This window comes from Onychomys torridus, chromosome 3, assembly GCF_903995425.1.
Source record: "Onychomys torridus chromosome 3, mOncTor1.1, whole genome shotgun sequence".
Lineage (NCBI taxonomy): Eukaryota > Metazoa > Chordata > Mammalia > Rodentia > Cricetidae > Onychomys > Onychomys torridus.
The window spans coordinates 132659741-132680934 of NC_050445.1; the positions used below are offsets into that span (position 1 = coordinate 132659741).

General features: G+C 44.4%; 2 protein-coding genes across 2 annotated transcripts in view; both read left to right on the forward strand.

Moving 5' to 3' along the window:
* The window catches only part of Znf32 (zinc finger protein 32), a 41386-nt gene extending 34488 nt beyond the window's left edge, over positions 1-6898 (forward strand). The window contains exon 4 of the mRNA XM_036181235.1: positions 6117-6898. Coding sequence (XP_036037128.1) covers positions 6117-6259 — 143 coding nt within the window. The 3' untranslated portion in view covers positions 6260-6898. The remainder of the gene's footprint in view (positions 1-6116) is intronic.
* A 43-nt stretch (positions 6899-6941) lies between these two features.
* On the forward strand, positions 6942-8529 carry Znf239 (zinc finger protein 239). The gene has a single exon (XM_036181236.1). It carries the CDS (start codon positions 7029-7031, stop codon positions 7734-7736), a length of 708 nt encoding a protein of 235 aa, XP_036037129.1. The 5' UTR covers positions 6942-7028; the 3' UTR covers positions 7737-8529.
* The last annotated feature ends 12665 nt before the right edge of the window (positions 8530-21194 follow it).

The window sequence follows — 21194 nt, forward strand, 5'->3', positions numbered from 1 at the left end:
TGCTGACTATGAAGTTCTACGTTAGCTCTCTCTACACTCCCTTGCCATCGTGGGGAGCACTACTCAGCATCCAACCAGTTCTTCTACTGAAGGACTGACTCTTAGGAGCAAGTTTGCCCTGTCGTCTGGAAGTTGGCTTTTTCTTATCAGACTTTTCATTCACATGTGTTGCATCTTCGTTGCTAAGACCAAAATATCTTGGGTACTGAGTTTGTAAGGGGCAAATATTTACTTCTCACAGTTTGGTTGTTTTAATCTATTAGCACTTGACCCGGTTTCAGACCTAGGAAACAGGAGTGTTCACCTGATGTGGGATAGGACCTGGATCCTAATCTCATCTTTAAGAGCACTCTCCCAGTGACCTAAATTCTCTCTCTACTAGGTCCTACCTCTTCACCTCCTCCCGGTAGTGCCAGAGGTTGGTAATCAAGCCTTTCGAAAACCAAGACCAAAACTGTATCTTGTTGGAGAGCAAAGTGAATATATGCTAAGTGGCCTTGGGAAAACAAGATTATAAACTGAAGGTTTTTGCCAGATAGTGGTGGCACACGCCTTTAATCCCAGCATGCAGGAGGTAGAGGCAGGCAGATCTCTGTGAGTTCGAGGCCAGCCTGGTCTACTAACTGAGTTCTAGGATAGCCAAGGCTGCATTGAGAAACATTGTCTCAAAACAAAACAAACTAACAAAAAACCCTGACGTTTTTCTTTAAAGAAAAACTTGTTGAGAAGATGATGTGTATTCAAAAAAATATACATTTGATGGTTAATCTTGACAGCTTGATTAAACTGAGATTCCTAGGAATGAGTAAAGCACACTTCCTAGTTTATGTGTCTTGGGGGGAGTATGAGATCCTGAGGGCTCTAGCCTCAGGAATGTTTCCCTGGTGGAACTTTGAGACTATTGGAAGGTGATAGGACTGTGGAGGCTGGAGCGAGATTGGAGGAACTGGGTCACTGGGTTGACCTTGGAAGTCGTCTTTTACCCTGGCTCTTTTCTCTTGCTCTGTTCTATGTCGTGCCTGCCATGAGTTGAAGAGCATGCTTCCCACAGTCTCCCACCATGATGGAGTGAAACCCCTACCACCATGATTCAAAACAGATCCTTTCTCTGTTAGTTGATCATTCTGGTATTTTGGTTACAGCAACAAGAAAGCAATTGACCCCTTGTGTATTAACAATGATCACTGTTAACCGTGACGGAAACAATCATGAGGATCTTAATTAAACAACAGTGCAGTGGTCACAGAATCATGCCTAAAAAGGTACATCAAAATCATGTGGTGGTTTTTCAAACTTAGATTCCTATCCCTGCTAGAAGGAAAGAGAACAGCATTCCTTTCTTATCCACCTGCTCTCTGTACGTCCAGCATTTTATTGTGAAATACCTCTACATACACTTAATGCCAAGTGTTTCCAGTGGGAGGTAAGATGAGTTGCCTAACTTTTTTTTTTTTCTTGGTTTTTCAAAACAGGGTTTCTCTGTGTAGCTTTGGCGCCTTTCCTGGAACTCACTCTGTAGCCCAGGCTGGCCTCAGAATCACAGAGATCATGCCTCTGCCTCCAGCATGCTGGGATTTAAGGCATGCACCACCACTACCACCACCACCACCACCACCACCACCACCTCTCAGCCTAACTAGATCTTTTATGTTCTATTTTCATTGTTCCTTTCACCAATATATCTGCATATTTAATTACAATAAAATTGCCAGATAGTTGCTAGGTGTGGTGGGTGGCACACTCCTTTAATCCCAGCACTTGGGAGGCTTAGGCAAGGCTAAGGATCTTCGTGAGTTCCAGGCCAGGCAGGGCTAGGTAGTGATACCCTATCTTGAGTGAATGAAAGATTGCCAAATAGCAATAACACCCCCCCACTTTCTTGGACTGGGGAGATGGCTGGGTTAGTAAAGCATCTGCTGGGCAAGTGTGAACTCCTACATTTGAGTCTCCAGAGCCCATGGGAGAGGCAGACACAGCAGTGTGCACACCTGGAATCCTAGTGCAGGACAGGCAAAGACAGTGTCCTGGGTGATTGCTAGCCCACCAGTCTACCCGCAAGTTCCAGTGCCCATGAAGACTCTATGTCAAAACAATAACAACAAAAAAACCCATAATATATATAGATATATATAAAATAAGGCAGCCTCTACTCACAGACATGCACACAAACACACGTATGTACACAGAAATAACAGCATCTCTCCTTCTCCATAAAACTAGAAGTAGAGCCGGGCGGTGGTGGCTCACGCCTTTAATCCCAGCACTCAGGAGACAGAACCAGGCAGATCTCTGTGAGTTTGAGGCCAGCCTGGTCTCCAGAGCAAGATCCAGGAAAGGCGCAAAGCTACACAGAGAAACCCTGTCTTGAAAAAGAACAAAAAACAAAAACAAAACAAAAAAACCTACAGGTAGAAAGTTACCTCAGGCTTGACGCTTATCACCATAGAGTGCTTGGGTGGATGGGACCCCTTCTTTGCTCTGATGCTAACGTTTTATGACACTGAGAAACTGTGACTTGAGCTGAAGGGAAGGGCCTTGTGTCCTTTGTTGCAGAGAGCAGCAGACCCAGGCCATCCAGGAGTGGCAGCAAATGTCTGTCATCCCAGCATTGACATGGCAGGATACTCACAAGTTCAAGGCCAGTCTGGGCTATATAATAAGGCTCTATACGTGTCTTTTTAATTTAAGGGCTTTACTTCCCCAGTGCTTTTCTGTGTGCTAGAGTTTGTGCTTGATGTCTGCTGAAAGGCTTGCAGTTTAACCTCCTTCAGTTTCCCAGTGTGCCCTCCTCCTTCTCTGTGACCGTGGGAAAGTAATTTCATCATGGACCTTGCTTTCCTCATCCATAAAACGAGGCATTGGCTGTGATGATTTTTAGGTTCTTTCAGTTGTATCATCTCATTACTATTTAAACTAGCATGTCAACTAGATTCCAAGTCAGTTGTGCTACTTACTGGGCACTTAAAGCTTAGTTGAACATGACCCTGTCATTTGGAATTGTACAGCCAATCATAATAAAGGTATGTCAGAGATGCTATGATGTCACTAAGGAGGAAGTCTCTGGTGCATCCTAATGCTTCAGGAGGGGACTTACAAATTGGTCTGAGGCTGGAAGTTCTGGAGTGGATAGAAATGAATGAATGAGCAGAGGCAACGTGGAAAGAACTGTGGTAGGTAGACTATGCCGTCTTTAGATGACTCCAGGTCATGTTTGCCAGCTTCTGTGTCACTGTTTCCCACCCCTAATTAAATTGCTAGATATGGTAGGAGAGACTCTGAAATGGAAATGGAAAGTCATATGATGACCATCTGTAGCTCCAAACAGTTTGGTATTTGTCCAGTAGGAATATGAGACTGCTACCCTGACCTTTCTCTATACTTGGCCTTAGGGTATTAGTCCACTTTCCCACAGTACGGTAGCCACATCTCCTGCAGCCTGTTCTGTTTCCTGAGCTGCCTGCCACCTCAGCCTCAGGTGAGAACTGCCCTAGCTAATCCAGGTTATAAGACAGCCCTGCCCTCTGAAGCCATAGCTGTTGACACATGACTGAACTTAGTACCTATCATTCTTAACATAGTCTCTCACTCTGCTTTTCAAAGTGTAGCTTGTTGGCTAGTATCAGCCATGAAGGCATAAGCAATAGAAATTGAGGGTAAGTGTTTATTAAACAACAAAATGGTGCTTCACCACAGGTAGTTTGAGAACTATTGCTCCCTCAGACAAAAGCCTGGAGTTTAATGATTAAATAATTGGGTTCCTTTTGTGTGCCAGGTCCTGCTTGACGCCTTGGGGAATAAATGTCAGCATCTCTGTGCTGGGGAACTTTAATGGGGATGGAGTAAATGCAAGAATGTGAAGAGAGAAGATGAGCTAAGTCATATAAAGAGTATGAAGACATTAAAACCAGAGAAGTAGTAGTGAGTGCATTTTGATTTGATGGTCAAGAGAGCACATCCGGAAGGCAGCACATCTGGAAGGCAGCACATCTGGAAGGCAGCAGCTCCGCTGAGACCTGCATGACAAGGAGCCAGGTGTGAGATGTGGGAAAAAAACATTCTGGGCAGAAACAGCCTATGTTGGTTGTTTTTTACCACTTCTCTTTTCGGGGGCCCACCACCCAGCTCCCCAATAGACAGAGACTTATTCTTAATTATAATTGCCCAGCCTTAGCATGGCTTAGTTTCTAGCCAGCTTTTCTCAACTTATCCTGTCTACCTTTTGCCTCTGGGCTTTTCCCATTCTCTTACTTCTCACTCTTAACTCTGTGGCTTACTGTGTAGCTAAGTGGCTGGCCCTTAGAGTCCTCCTCCTTCCTTCTCTGGCTCCTAGATCTCTCCTCCCAGATTTCTCCTTCTATATATACTCTGCCTGCCTGCCAACCCCGCCTAACCTTTCTCCTGCCTTGCCATTGGCCGTTCAGTTCTTTTTTGTTGTTGTTTTTGGGGGTTTTTTGTTGTTGTTGTTTTTCGAGACAGGGTTTCTCTATGTAGTTTTGCGCCTTTCCTGGATCTCACTCTGTAGACCAGGCTGGCCTCGAACTCAGAGATCCGCCTGCCTCTGCCTCTCGAGTGCTGGGATCAAAGGTGTGTGCCACCATCGCCTGGTGGCTGTTCAGTTCTTTATTAGACCATCAGGTGTTTTAGACAGGCACAGTAACACAGCTTCACAGAGTTAAACAAATGCAACATAAACAAAATAACACACTTTAAAATAGTGTTCTACTACACAGCTAGTCTGGAGAATAAGTTTGGTGTGGCTCAAGGACCTTGATCTCTAAAGAAAGCCAACTGTCATAAGAGGAATGGTTGACGTTTGGGGTTTGTTGCTCCTTACAATAAGCTACTTTCCATTTTCCTAAATGTAAGTAAGCCCCTTGAGACACACTAGTAGCCAGGCCCCTCTCCCAAGGACCTCTGACTGCCAGGTTCTACCCACAGAACCCTCTAACTGCCCTAACAGCTAGACCTAGCCTGCACCCCACATAGTAAAAAGCCTAAGCTCTGGACCTGAAATCCCACCAATCCCCACCCTGAAAAGTTCCACACACCACCCCCTGTTTAAACACTGTCTCCTGCTCTTTTCCCTGCTGTTTCTCACCTGAGCAGAGGCAGCCACCCTCTTGTGTTTGTTGTTCGGTGTGACTTGTGGTATTCCTTGGCTCACGGCTGCCAGGATACCCTTCCATCTGAGCAGTAACACACTGAAGGGGTCATATTTTCTTTCCCTATTGTACTTTTTTCCTTTTTTTCTTTTTTTTCTCAGAACTCTCAAGGCATGACAGTTTTGGGTTTTAGTCCCCACAGTCTGCTCCCACAGCTGGTTGGCTTATAGAATATTCTATTATGTATGTTATAGGCTTTAATTTGGTATTATCATTGCTGATGTATTTGTCTTTCATCCCAGAACTAGCTTGTTAGGCAAAAACATTTCTATTTTGTTTCTTATAGCTCTAACAGTTATGAAAGTAGTATACTGATTAAATGGCCATTTAGTCAAAAATAAGTGAAATGGAATGGAATGATACTTGTGGCAAGGTACAGGATTGATCTTTCACAAGAGTAAAAGAATATCTTATCAGCTCTGCTCAAAAACAGGAAGAAATGCCTATCTGTTTGTTTGTTTTTGTTTTTGTTTTGTTTTTCAAGACAGGGTTTCTCTGTGTAACAGCCCTGGCTATCCTGGAACTCACTCTGTAGACCAGGCTGACCTCACACTCACAGAGATCCACTTACCCGTACTTCCCAAGTGCTAGGATTAAAGGCATGTGCCACCACTGCCCAGCAAAATGCCTGTCTTCTGAACCCAGGGTTCCCCCTCCCAATGGTAACCTAAAAGATATAACTATAAGCACACACTAAGGACTGAGGCTATAGTACAGTGCTGGAGTATTTGACTAGCATGCATGAGATCCTTGGTTCAATCCCAGGCGAGAGAGAGAGAGAGAGAGAGAGAGAAGAAGGAGGAAGAGGAGGAGGAGGAGGAGGAGGAGGAGGAGGAGGAGGAGGAGGGAGGAGAAGAAAGCAAGCAAATAAATTTTGAGTTACCAAATGTTCAGGCCTGAGATCCTCCTATTCTGGAGTCCTTCCTTCTTATCACTAAATTCTCTGTTTCCTAGGAGAATCAAACACAGATTCTGTGGAGACTCTTCTTCGGGAGAAAGGCCTGCAGGGAGCTGGAGAGATGACTGAGACGGAGAACACCTGTGGTTCTTGCGAGTTCAGTTCCCAGCACCCACATGGTGCTCACAACCTTCCATAGCTCCAGTTCTAGGGGATCCAATGACCTCTTCCGACCTCCATGAGTACCAAGGAGCATGTGGTACACAGATAAACATGCAGGCAAAACACTTATACAAATGAAATAAAAATATTTAGAAAGAGAGACTTCAGATTTGCCATAGGAGTTTTCTTAGTGACTAATTTTGGAAGAGATGGCCAGTCAGTACCTGGCAGTTGAATTAATATTGTGAATCTTCAAGAAGTACACACAGATGTTGAAATAGATTCCTGTCAGTGATTTCACAAACACTGAAAGCAAAAAAATATTTATCTTTGAAGTTCCAAGCCAAATGGCCAGACAGGTCTCCTCTGTGAAGTTGTGTAAGAAGCCTCTGAGGAAAAAAACTTCTCTTCGTAACTGAAGAAAGAACTGAGAAAAGGAATAAGCAGGGACTGTCATCCCATGGACCACCATTCAGAGAATCTTCAAGTTAAACTCACATCTGATGTAACAGAACCAACCAGTACCTCTATTGTTCCCTAGTGAGACAACTTGCCAAAATGTCCAGGTCGAAGGCTCCTTAGTTCCCTTTGACTGTGACAGACAGTAAAGACACTTGTAGATGGAAGCTACCATCAGTCACCTGCAGTCTTCAGAGAAACCACACAAAGGAACCTGTAACTGTAATGACGCCGGGAAGGCGCTTATCACAGCCCAGATGGTCAGCTCAAGAACGCCCCCCCCTTGCTTCAGACCAACTATACAGATGTGGTCAGTGTGGTGAGAGCTTCACTCGAACTCAGAACTAATGCTTCGTCAGAGAGACCACCTGAAAGGGAAAGGCTGCGGGTGTGAGCCTTGTGGGACAGGCTTCACCAGGAGCTTGTCTGCTGTCCATCAAGCAGTCCACATGGATGAGAAACCCTACAAGTGTGACAGGTGTGGGAAGAGCTTCACCAGGAGTTCCAGTCTGCTCGTCCATCATGCTGTCCACACAGGTGAGAAACCGTACAAGTGTGACAGGTGTGGGAAGGGCTTCAGTCAGAGCTCCAAGCTGCACATCCACCAGCGCGTCCACACGGGAGAGAAGCCGTACGAGTGTGAGGAGTGTGGCATGAGCTTTAGTCAGCGATCAAACCTGCACATCCACCAGCGCGTCCACACGGGAGAGAGGCCTTACAAGTGTGGGGAGTGTGGGAAAGGCTTCAGCCAGAGCTCCAACCTTCACATCCACCGGTGCATCCACACGGGAGAGAAGCCATACCAGTGCTACGAATGTGGGAAAGGCTTCAGCCAGAGCTCAGACCTTCGAATCCACCTCAGAGTGCACACTGGGGAAAAGCCCTACCACTGTGGCAAGTGTGGGAAGGGCTTCAGCCAGAGCTCCAAACTCCTCATTCATCAGAGAGTGCACACCGGAGAGAAGCCCTATGAGTGCTACAGGTGTGGGAAGAGCTTCAGCCAGAGCTCCAACCTGCACATCCACCAGCGGGTTCACAAGAAGGACCTTCGTTAAGTAACAAGTCCACTCAGGGGTTCCAAATACTTTTATTGTCAAGATAAAGGTTTCATGGCAGGTCAGCAGTAGATTGTTTGCCTAGCATGGATAAAGCCCTGGGTTTGAGTTCCAGTACCCACCCCTCAAAACTTCCAGCTTAATACTTTGTATTAAGTGTGTGTGTGTTCATGTATAAAGGTTTACACGTGCTGTGGAGGTGTGTGCATGCATATTTGCACAGGTGTATGGAGCTCAGAGGACACCTCAGGTGCTCAGACGCTTGTCACCTTTTTGTTTGAGACTGGGGTCGGTCATTTGTGGTATGGAATGTCACTGAGTAAGCTAGGCAGCGAGTTCCATGGATCTACCTGTCTCCACTTCTCAGCTCACCCTGGCCAGGATTACACGTGTGTGATACCACGCCCATTTTTATGTGGGTTCTGTGTCAGGTTTGCAGGACAAGAGCTTTACTGACTGAGCTATCTCCCCATGTCCCGGCCTAAATACTTTTGACTCTTACCTTTGTATTCCTCAAAAGAAAGAGATAGTAAGGGTTATTCAGATGTAATCCCTCACAGGAAAAATAATCAATCCTTCACTAAAAGTATCTGAGCTCCCAGCACATTCCATGTTCTACAATGAATGGATGATTCTCATTTCCCAGATTGGTAGAGTGCACATTCCAATTCTGCTGGTGTTGTTAGAAGTATATTCCACAATTGTAACTCAAAGGACTTTGTATTTTTCCAAGCACAGTAGGTTTCCTTTGTTCATATTCTCTGAGAAATTGAATTCACATTTCCTTTCAAATTATGTGCCTAGTTTTTCATATTCCTTTTAAGTCCATTGGAAGGTGGGATGGGGGGCTGAAGGTTTAATGGACATGGAGATCTGTTGTGTTTAATACAAAAATGTACATCAGTTTATGGCCACACTACAGGAAGTGCTTCTCATATACTACTGTGAGAGGAAGTTCAGTCAGCCCCTCCTCAGACAGTCAGGAATGTAAATAACCTTTTTACACAGTGCAGTTAGTTTTGGGGGGATACTTCCATAGTAAAAACGGGGAGAAATCCCCAAAACAACATATCCAGAGTAGCTGGGAGAGTAAAGCTAGCATTGAGTCTACTGAGAACGGGTGGTCCGGCTGGAGTGCCGAGGCAGAGCTGGAGAAAGCTGGAACGTGAGGAACATGTGGTGGCCCGTCAGCAGAGGCTGCAGAAACATCTTAAGACTTGACCAATTAAAACTTGCTAGTGGAGAGAGTACTGAAGACACACCTTTGTTAAACAGGTCTAATTTGCAGGACAGTGCTAAAACACTAGGAAACGTTGATTTAAAGACCACAGCGGTAATGAGAACAAGAGGAAGTCAGCAAGTGATCTCAGCAAAGACTTCCAGGCTAGAAGATGGGGGCGGGCACTGTGCCGGTACAGAAGCGGGCTCAGTTATGCAACTCACACAGAAGATAAGGAAAAGAAAGATCTATTTGGTTTCAGGCCAAGAATCTTTCAGGCCAAAGATCTATTTGGTTTTCAGGCTTAATAAAATGAAGGATGGGAATGAAGTATGATGGGAAAGCCGTGACACCAATGACCCTTGCTTGGAACATTCCCTTCACCCCGTGAACACACGTTCTCTTCTGTATCCGGGTTGTAGTTCTGCATTTTCTCTGTTCGCTTGCTATTCCATTCATTTTAAGCTTCTGCCTCCACCTCCTCCGCTCTGGTTTGTGTTAATGTGCCTTTTCTTCGGAGACGGGCTGTGCAGCCCAGGCCCCCCTTGAGGTTATGACCTTTCTACCTGTTGTCTTCACACCTGGCTTTTTCTAGTTTCTCTGGGAGGAACTGCTATGTACAGTCAGCCAGAACTCACCCTCCAGTAAATATGGGGTGTTTCTCTGGCTTTGGGGAGCCAACTCCCCAAAAGTACAGCATCTCTCTAGCTCCGCTTTACCTAAAATTCCAAAGTTACAAATCCTAGACACGTCAAGGGGAAGAGAGGAATTTCACTATCAAGTTCACAACTTAGATAACAGTTTCTGTTAATGCCACATACTAACAAATCACTTAAGACATCTCTACTAGCTATCTCTTAAAAAAAAAAAAAAAAGTTAGTTGCCAGGTGGTGGCACACTCAAGAGACAGAGGCAGGTGGATCTCTGTGAGTTCGAGGCCAGCCTTGTCTACAAAGTGAGTTCCAGCACAGCCAGGACTACTCACAGAGAAACCCTGTCTCAAAAAACCAAAAAGTTGGTGCTGGATAGATGACTCAGCAGTTAAGAGCACCTGTTGCTCTTGCAAAAGACCAAAGTTCATTTCCCAACACCCACAAGGTGGCGCACAACCATCTGTGACACCAGTTACAGGGAATCCAATGCCATTTTCTCATCTCCATGGACACCAACAATACACATACATGCAACAAAGCACATAAAATGAATAAATCTAATAAAAAATTAATACATTTATTTATTTTGTATGTATTCAAGCATTCAAGTGCTTTCAATAAAAACCCAAAGGAGGGGTTGGGGATTTAGCTCAGTGGTAGAGCGCTTGCCTAACAAGCACAAGGCCCTGGGTTCGGTCCTCAGCTCCATTTAAAAAAAAAAAAAAAAAAAAACAAAGGAAGGAGCTGGAGAGATGGTTCAGAGATTAAGAGGTCTTCCAGAGGACCCTGGTTCAGCAACCACACCACAACTCACAAGTGTCTGTAACTCCAGTTCCAGGAGATCTGATGCTCTCTTCCTGGCTTTATAGGTACCAGGCACGCACATAGTGCACTTACATGCATGCAAGCAAATCAGCCATATACAAAATAATATTTTTTTATAGCAGTAAGAGGTTTGGGGATAAAGCTCAGTTGTTAGAGTGTTTCTGTGTATGCACTAGGCCCAGGGTTTGGTCACCAGCATAAAAGAGGAGAAGAAGGAATTCTAGGTGAGATGGCAGACCAGAAGCTGCCTGTGAGCTGGTGAAGGAGACAGGATGAAGGGGGAGAAGAGATTAGTGCAAAGAATCCACAAGGAGTGAAATGACAACCGAAAAATACAAAGAAAAGGAAAGGTGAAGAAGCCTGGCCAAAGAGCCCTAGCCACTGGTTCTGGCTAAGCAGAAGCTTCATCCGGCAGGTAAGGCAGGTGGTGGCTCTGGAGAAGAGAATGGCATACTACCCACAGTACAAGCTCACAGCACTCAGAACCACCCCCATCCAGTTGCAGGTTTTGATAAACTTGAGATTCCACTGAGGGACAGGCCAGTGACAGCAGTCCCATTTTGTCAATGTACATGACTTGGAGGGCAGTGACCAGGCACCACATGGAAAAGTTGTTTAAAACTGGGCTATTATAGAGTCCAGAAAAAAATAAACACGCAAGTGTGGGAGCCTGGATTTAACCACAGCCCCAGGTTGAAAAACAAACCGAGGAGGCACTTTGGAGAGCAAGGTGGCCAGATGCTTGCAAGTCCCAAAGTGCAGGTAGCATGAAGTTAGGTCAGGCAGTGAAGTGAATAGGGACCCTAGGTGACCAGGACAGACCTCAACTGAGAGTGAAATCTGATCACCCTGAACCTGAGGCCAGCAGATATCATCAACCCCTGAAGCTACCTCTCTGCCATTCAGTGCTGTGGAGTCAAAGCACTCTGAAGCCCCAGAAGACTGTTAAACAGTCACAGCTGCATCTAGCAAGGTGGTTAATACCTAGCAAGTTTGCAGATACAGAGCTAGGCCCCGTACAGATGGGCATGCTGGTTTTACTGCCTGCACTCTAATCAGCACACTTGGGGGGCACTATGTAGCTAGAACATTAGCTACCATGGAGGTATGAGCTAGGTCATGGGGGAATAGGAGAACCTACCCAGCCCACAACCTAAACTATGGCCAGCAGCACTCCTGGTACTAAAGAAAGGAAGTTACCGAAAACTACGAACAACTCTCCTAGACACTGGACACTTGTCCAATACAGGCCTAACACCAAAAATAACAAAGACAATAGACCCGAGAGTCAAAAAGGCTAAAAAAATAAAAATAAAAAACCACAGACTGACCCCAATACAAAGAAAGTGGGTGATTTCAACACTACTTCACTGACATCACAAAGAAAGTGAGTGATTTCAATACTCCACTTGCTCTAATTGACCAGTCATCCAGAGAAAAGACCAAACAGAGAAACTGTAGAGTTAAATGTCATCATAAATCAAATGGATCTAACAGGTATCTACAGAAAGTTCTACCCAAACACTAAAGAATACACATTCTCAGCCAGGCGATGGTGGCGCATGCCTGTAATCCCAGCACTTGGGACGCAGAGGCAGGTGGATCTCTGTGAGTTCGAGGCTAGCCTGGGCTACAAAGCAAGTTCCAAGAAAGGTACAAAGCTACACAGAGAAACCCTGTCTCGAAAAACCAAAAAAAAAAAAAAAAAAGAATACACATTCTCAGAAGCCCACGGAAATGTACCCCCTAAGTCAATCACATGTCAGGACACAAAGCAAGTGTGAACAATAAGAGGAATATTGACCTCACATTCTTCATTTTATTTGACTACCACAGAGTAAGTCTGTATAGATATCGACAATAGAAATCACAGGAAGTACACAAACTCATGGAAACTAAACATGCTACTCAATGATGACTGGGTCAAGAAATCAAGAAGTAAATCATGCCTGGTGGTGCGGCACACCTTTAATCCCAGCAATCAGAGGGCAGAGGCAGGCAGATCTCCCATGAGTTTGAGGCCAGCCTGGTCTACAAATCAAATTTCAGGACAGCCAGGGCTCTTATACAAAGACAGAGAAACCCTGTCTCAAAGGGAGAGAGAGAGAGAGAGAGAGAGAGAGAGAGAGAGAAGGAAAGAAAGAAAAAAATTGAGGACACCAGAAGATGAAAAGACCTTCTGTATTAATTTTCTGTTGCTGTGATAAGACACCATGACCAATGCAACTTATCATAGATAAGTTTCTTTGGAGACTTACAGTTTCAGAGGGTTGGAGTCCATAATGACTGAGTGGAGGTAACAAGTAGCAGGCAACTGGAGCAGCGGCTGAGAGCTAATACCTCAAACAACCACACACACACAGGAGGCAGAGTCAACTTTCACAGGGTGCATCTTATTCAAACCACACTGCACTTCGTATGCCCACAGGTTGGCTGGATTCATACTGTGAAATGACTACCCCACCAAAAGCAATCTATAGATTCAATGTGATTCACATCAAAATGCCAATGCAGCTCCTCACATAAATTGAAAAAAAAAATCTAAATTTCATCTGGGAATACAAAGATCCAGAGAAACCAAAACAATCCTGAATTTTAAAAAATGTACGGAGCTGGAGAGATGGCTCAGTGGTTAAGGGCACTGACTGCTCTCCCAGCAGACCTGGGTTTAAGTCCCAGTACCCACATGGCAGCTCACAACTCTCTGTAACTCCAAGATCTGACACCCTCACACAGCAAAAACACCAATGCAAATATAAAAATAAATAAATTATATTAAAAAAATTTACAATACTATAAAGGGGGCTGGTACCCGCTGCTGTGGATATCGCTCTGTACAAATAAAATGCTGTTTGGCCAGTGGCTAGGCAGGAAGTATAGGCGGGACAAGAGAGAAGAGAATTCTGGGAAGTAGAAGGCTGGGGAGAGACACCACCAGCAGCCGCCATGAAAAGCAACATGTAAAGGCACTGGTAAGCCACAAGCCATGTGGCAAAGTATAGATTAACAGAAATGGGTTAATTTAAGAGAGAAGAAGTAGATAACAAGCAGCCTGCCACGGCCATACAGTTTCTAAACAATGTAAGTTTCTGTGTGCTTTCTTGGTTGGGTCTGAACGACTGTGGGACTGGCGGGTAAGAGAGATTTATCCTGACTGGGCCAGACAGAAAAACTCTAACTACAAATGGCGCCCAACGTGGTGTCCAATGTGTTGGCAAGAGTTTCCACCTAAAACCTGAGAAAAAAGATTCTAAAACAGAGCTAAAAACAGCTTCCTAGTTGTCTCTCTCAAGTTAGCGGCAGCCTGCTATGGCGGGTTCCTGGCGTGTGCGTCTGACCTGCAGTGTGGCGGGAATGAGGAATCTATAAGCTACACTTTACTCTGCTGCGTGGTGGATTTAGCCTTTGCTAGTTAAAAAAAAAAAAAAAAGATTTCTGGGCTATGCGCTGCTTTGATAGAACTGCTTCTGATAGTTGATGGTACACATGGCTCCAGACCCAGAGCTGGTGGTAAACTGTACCGCCGCCATGTTGGGAAGCAGAGGTGGGCGGAGTCAGCAGCCACAGCAGCGTTTCAGTCTTACAAAGATGGATATTACCCAGAGAATCTGGTTTATGTTATCTTTTGGATTTTTAACTGCAGAAAAAGATTTGATCATAAAAGCTGTTGAGTTAAACACATATGTAAATTTTAAAGGTACCTTGACTTCAAAATTTGGATATAAGGATATGTTGCTTTGGAAAGGAGTCTCTGCTTTTGTTTCCACAGAAAACCAGAGGCTATGGGTTTGTTCCAGATTAAGATACATCAGGTTTGATCAGCCAAGACCACCTGAAAGGTCTCCGATGACACCATGGCCCAGATGATCTGCCATCCAGAATGGTTTCAAGGCAACTGGCTCAGAGGTTCACCCTAATGGACTACTCTATAATCCTAAAATTTTCTTTGTATCCCCATAAGATGCAGCGCCCCCCTCCAGCAGGAAGTAGTAAGAAAAACTACGCCCATGTTCCCAAAAATTATCAAGCTGGCTTTGGAAATGGAATTGGCTCACCCCTTCTCTAAACCCAGACATATTGCTAAAAAAAAAAAAGGTTAAGAGATTCTTGTGTCCCAAATCAGAAGAGCCCTCTGGTGTGGGACAGAGAAAAACCAATATTTTTCTTTAAAGCAGGTTGATTATAAATGCGATCTCTTTCTAAAGAAGAAAAGGGGATATGATATAGATATAATAGGATGAAAGGGTAGATTAAGGAAGGAACTTACTTCTAAAGAGCAACAACTTGTTTAAAATGTTTTACATTGGTATAGATTTTAGTCTATGGATACAAACTTAAAGTTAATTTTGTTATACTATGTATATATTTCTACTCGTGTTTAAGGTATTGTGTTTGTATAGCTCATTTAAAATTGTAATGGATAATTAAAAATAGATTAATAATTAATCATTTGTGATAATCATACTCAGAGCCATGTTAGTTAAGTCTTCTAGGTATACATAGAGATATTTCAGATAGATAGGTAATCTTCAAATACTTCAAAGACCTTCAGAATATGGCATTTAAAATATTTTTAAAATTTAGACTTTCTGGACAGTGAGACATGTCTGCTCCTGGCAACACCATTTTACTTCAGAGAGGAGGATGGGCTGTGAGACATGTCTGCTCCTGGCAACACCGTTTTACTTCAGAGAGGAGGATGGGCATTAAAGACACTTCATATGGAGTTTTCTTCACCTTGGCAAAAATAGCCATTTGGGCAAGAAACTGTTCTTGCCTGGACTGCTTGATCGACTGGACATGCAGGACCCATAGAAAGGTGACCACTAAACTTTGCTTGACAAAATGGTCCTTCAGGTTCCTGCTTCACAGAGGAAACTGCCAGACATTCTACAGGACACTGAGAGAAGTGATCGAGAGACTCTAGCCCTGTGGGCTGAAGACAAATGCCCCAACTTTACAAAGGAACATTAGGTGACTGTCCAGGCTGCCAGCTGTCTCTGTCTACTCTTGGAAGACTCCTGAATAATGCTTACATCCTTCTCCCGGTTCTCAGGCAATATTATATCCTTCTGAGGTCTTTGATGTGGTTGAAGACTAGATAGTTATAATTTCCTCAGTTATGATACAAGATAAGTTAGATATAAAACCTTAGACTCACAAATATAAGATAGATAGGATATCTTCTTTAATATTGTAACTGTAATTCTTGCTAGATAATTGTTTTGTTATATGTAATTTTACTATGTAAAAGTTAAAACCTTCCTTAAAAAAAAAAAAAGAAAAGGGGAAGTGCTGTGGATATCGCTCTGTACAAATAAAATGCTGTTTGGCCAGTGGCTAGGCAGGAAGTATAGGCGGGACAAGAGAGAAGAGAATTCTGGGAAGTAGAAGGCTGGGGAGAGACACCACCAGCTGCCGCCATGAAAAGCAACATGTAAAGGCACTGGTAAGCCACAAGCCATGTGGCAAAGTATAGACTAACAGAAATGGGTTAATTTAAGAGAGAAGAAGTAGATAACAAGCAGCCTGCCACGGCCATACAGTTTCTAAACAATGTAAGTTTCTGTGTGCTTACTTGGTTGGGTCTGAACGACTGTGGGACTGGCGGGTAAGAGAGATTTATCCTGACTGGGCCGGACAGAAAAACTCTAACTACAACCCGCCTCCATTGCTACAGCCTCAGAATCCCAACTCTGGCTGTGGTCTCAGCTAGTTGATAAGCTAGTACACTGTGCTGATGGAGTGTCCCCACTAAGTTCTCCATCAATATCATGACCTCTGAGGAGCTGGTGGGGACCAGGTCAGGAAAAATGAATGAATACACAAATAATCTTGAAATAAACCTACTCAAGGAAGTAAAATATTTTAACAATAATACTTAAAAACTGAAGAAATGGGGTTAGGGATTTAGCTCAGTGGTAGAGCGCTTTCCTAGCAATCACAAGGCCCTGGGTTTGATCCTCAACTCAAAAAAAAAAAAAAAACCCTCTGAAGAAAGAAATTGAGGAAGACAGTACAGGATGGAAAGGTTTCCCATGCTCAGGCACAAAAGTCAACATTGTGAAAACTACCATGGTAAAACCTATCTACAGTCTCATGTAATCCTAGTCAAAATTCCTCCACTTTTCCTCCCAGAAACAGAACAAAACCTAAAATCCATCTGGAAGCACAAAAGGGTACAGAGAGCCAAAGCGATCCTGAACCACAGACTACTGCTTGCATTGTTTAGGGAATCATGAGAAGAACAAAATCTGATCTCGTTAAATGATGACGATAATGACAGCAAGTGAGGACTCGAGTTCTATACCATCACCTACATGTAAACATCAAGGTTACCGGTATGGCGGCACACATCTGTAACCCCCGCTCTAGGAAGGTGGAGGCAGAAGGATCCCAGGGGCTTGCTGGACAGCGGGTCTAGTTGGATCAGTAAGCAGTGCTCAGTTCAAAGAGAGACCCCAACTTAAAAAAATAAGTGAAAACCAATAAAGATACCCAACACCAACTGCAGCCTCCACATGCACTCACACACACTTGCATGCACATACATGAACACATACATACACACAATTAAATTAAATAACAGTGTTAGAGGTGTCACTATACCTGATTTGAAGTTATACTACAGAGCAAAATAATAAAAGTAACATGAGGCAGGGCAGTGGTAGTGCACGCCTTTAATCCCAGCACTCGGGAGGCAAAGGCAGGCCAATCTCTGTGGGTTCGAGGCCAGCCTGGTCTACAGAGTGAGTTCCAGGACAGGCTCCAAAACTATACAGAGAAACCCTGTCTCGAAAAACAAAACAAAGAACAAACAAACAGTAATATGGTACTGATACAAAAGCAGACATGTAGATCAATGGAATAAAAGAGAGAATCCACTTATCAGCCCACACAGCTACATATGCCTGGTTTTTTACAAAGATCCCAAAAAATACTCACTGAAGAAAAGATGACTTCAACAACCAGTAACAGGGAAGCCAGAGTCCAATGTTTCACCCTACCCAAAAGTCAGCTCCAAGAAAACCTCAGACCTTAACTGTGGATAAGGTACAAACAAAAAACTACAAGGGACTTTCATTTCTAGACGTTACTATTTTCTGCAAAGCTCCTCTAAGAAAAAGAAACACATGCCAGAAGACAGAGGCAGGAGGATTACCAGGTTCAAGAGCAGCTTGGTTTACATAGCAAGTTCCAGGTGCCAAGCAGGACTACACAATGAGACTATCAGAGAAGGGAAGGGAACAGAGGAGGGGTGGGAAAGGAGATTGAAGGGAGGGGAGGGGAAGGGGGAGAAAGGCTGGAGGGGGGGAGGGGAGGGGAAGGGAGGAGAAAGGCTGGAGGGGAGGAGGGGAGGGGAAGGGAGAGAAAGGCTGGAGGGGAGGGGAAAGGAGAGAAAGGCTGGAGGGGGGGGGGGGAGGGAAGGGAGGAGAAAGGCTGGAGGGGAGGAGGGAAGAGGGGAGAGGAAGAGAAGAGAATCATCTGGGGAAAAGAGCAAGTCCAGAGGCAGATTCAAATGTTTAGAAAGATTATCTCCATATATGGTAAAGTCACAATTTTAAAATGATAAGAAAGAAGCAGGAGGTGGTAGTGCATGCCTCTGATCCCCAGTACTTGGGAGGCAGAGGTGAGTTTGAGACCAGCTTTGGTCTACAGAGTAAGTTCCAGAACAGCCAAGTGACAGAGAAACCTTGTCTCAAAAAAAAAGAGAAAAGAAAAGAAAAGCAAACAAAAAATAAAGATAAGAAAGGACAACTTATTCAATCAGTTTGACATAATGTTATTTGTAAAAACTTAAGGCCAGGCATAATGGTGAATACCTTTTCTTTTTACTTTTTTTTTAAAGTGGTTTATTTATTTTTATCTTATGCGCACTGGTGTTTTGCCGTCACTTATGTCTGTCTGTGTGAGGGTATCTGATCCCCTGGAATTGGAGTTACAGACAGTTGTGAGCTGCCATGTGGGTCCTAGGAATTGAACCTGGGTCCTCTGGAAGAGCACACAGCGTTCTTAATCACTGAGCTATCTCTTCAGCCTTGATGTTAAATACCTTTAATCCCAGCGGAGGCAGGGAGATCCCTGTGAGTTCCAGGTCTGGTCTATGTCGTGAGCACCTGGCTAGTTAGAAGGACACAGAGAGACCCTTCCTGTAAGAAAAACCCCACAATGACTGACACAGCTGCTCTTCTGAGAAGAGCAGTGTGAACAACCATAAGCTAGAGCCAGCAGGAAAGGTCTCACACTAGAGCTGTGGGAGGCCCCCAAACAGCCTGACCACACAGCTGCCATGACAGGCTCAGAGGCCCAGACACAGCTTCTGGCAGGCAACACCCAGACCCAGGAAAAGCCATAAGCTGACCCCACCAGTGGGGCATGCATCTAAGGGCAAATACCTGACATTCCAAACATTCCCTATACCCCTAGACAAATGTTAGGGTCCTGAGCCCTAGAAATCCCCTCACCCCTAACCTCTGGTATGATAAAAAAACAAAAACAAAAACAAAAACCCACCCCACCTGAAGGCTGCATCATACAGACAGAAACCAAGCCCCGAGCATGAAAATAAAGGCTCTTTGCTTTTACATACAGACTCTGTCTCCGTGGTGGTCTTTTAGGGGTTCCCTGGATCTGGGCATAATAGAGCAAGGCCTTGAACTTTTGGGCCTTCTGCCACAGCCTTCCAAGTAGCCAGGATGACAGACACACACCACCACACCCTAAGTAGTCTTTTGTTTCTGCTATACTCATGAAGGAGTAAATCATATTTGTAACAAAGACTATAAAGCTCCTAGCAGTACAGAGTTGGTAGATGAACATGGATGTATTGCCACGCGGAAGACATTAACTGGAACTGCCCATGTCTTAGGAGAAATGGCACCATGGGGCCTTTTCCTGCTTCTGCTGTCCCCAGAGGAAATCAAGGGATTAGAGCCCTGGAGAACAATTGAGTCACTCAGAAGTGCTTGCAGAAATGCCTGGGCCTGTATCACCAAGACAATGAGGACAAGGAAGAGGTGGAGCCAGTCACAGGTGAGATGGCTCATTGGGTAAAGTCACCTGCCACCAAATCTGACAACTTTGATTCAAACTCAATCTCCCAAACCCACATGGTGGAAGGAGAGAATGGATTTCTACAAGATGTCCTCTAGCTGATAAGATAATTCTGAGGTTTCTGTTAAACAAGAAAAAGGAGCAGACTTGGGGAGGGGACAGGGGGCCAAGACAAGGCTTGAACACATAGTTTGGGTCTTCTGAACATTCAAGTGAATATGCAGAGAGAATAGATGTATGTATCTGACATCTGGAAACAGAGCATCGTTAGATTATCAAGAAAGATCTGGCAGGCTAGGGAAATGGGTCTGTGGTTAAGAGCACTGGCTGCTCTTCCAGAGGACCTGGGTTCAATTCCCAGCACCCACATGGCAGCTCACAGCTGTCTGTAACTCCAGTTTCAGGGGATCTGACACCTTCACACTAGTGCAAATAAAATAAAAGTTAAATAAATTATATTATTATTATTATTATTATTATTATTATTATTATTATTATTATTATTTTAAAAAGAGCCAGGCAGTGGTGGTGCATGCCTTTAATCCCAATACTTGGGAGGCAGAGTAAGGCAGATCTCTGTGAGTTCAAGTCCAGCCTGGTCTACAGAGGGAGATTCACAGAGAAATCCTGTCTCAGAAAAAAAAGAAAGAAAGAGAGAGAGAGAGAGAGAGAGAGAGAGAGAGGAAGGAAGGAAGGAAGGAAGGGGAGAAAGAAAGAAAGATCTGGCCCCAGAAGAGGACTGCTGAGAACAGAAGACAGCCAACACAGGAGCCTGAGACAAGACAGGCACTGCTAACAGGACTACACAAACATTCAGCTATAGGAAGAAAAGGTCAAACCAGGACAGGCACCAAAAACTATACAGAGAAACCCTGTCTCAGGGAGGAAAAAAAAAAAAAAAAAGGAATAAAGAGTGGAGAGATGGCACAGCAGGTAAAGGCGTTTGCCACCAAACTTAAGTTTGATCCCCAGAACCTGAGAGGTAGAATGGAGGCAGGACAGGCTTCACAGAGAAACCCTGTCTCAAAAAACAAAAGAAGCCGGGAGATGGTGGCACACGCTTTTAATCCCAGCACCAGGGAGGCAGAGCCAGGCAGATCTCTGTGAGTTCGAGGCCAGCCTGGTCTACAGATCGAGATCCAGGACAGGCACTAAAACTACACAGAGAAACCCTGTCTTGGGGGGAAAAAAAGAAAGAGAGAGAGAGAGAGAGAGAAGAAGGAGAAGGAGGAGAAGGAAGAGAAGGAGAAGGAGAAGGAGAAGCAGCAGCAGCAGCAGCAGCAGCAGCCACCAGCATCCCTCAGGAACTTGGGAAATGGTTTTCTGTTTTCATCCTGCTCACAATCTGCTTGGCATGTCTACTCCTCACTTCATGTTTCTGTGTTCTCTCCTGCTTCCCTAGCCTTGTCCAGGCTGCTTTCTTTTCTCTCAGCTCTGAACTTTTCCTGATGCCTCTCAATACTTTCTCTCTCTTACCCTTAGTGGAGTGGTCATGTTGGTAGTTCTTAACTGCACCCCCCTGGAATACACATAGCAACATCCTATCTCAAAAAATTAAAAATCTAGGGGCTGGTGAGATGGCTTTGTACTTAAGAACACTAGTTGTTCTTGCAGAGAACTCAGATTCAGTTCCCAGTATCCCCATGGTAGCTCCCAATCAGCCATAACTCCAATTCCAGGAGACTGGCAAAACATTCATATACATAA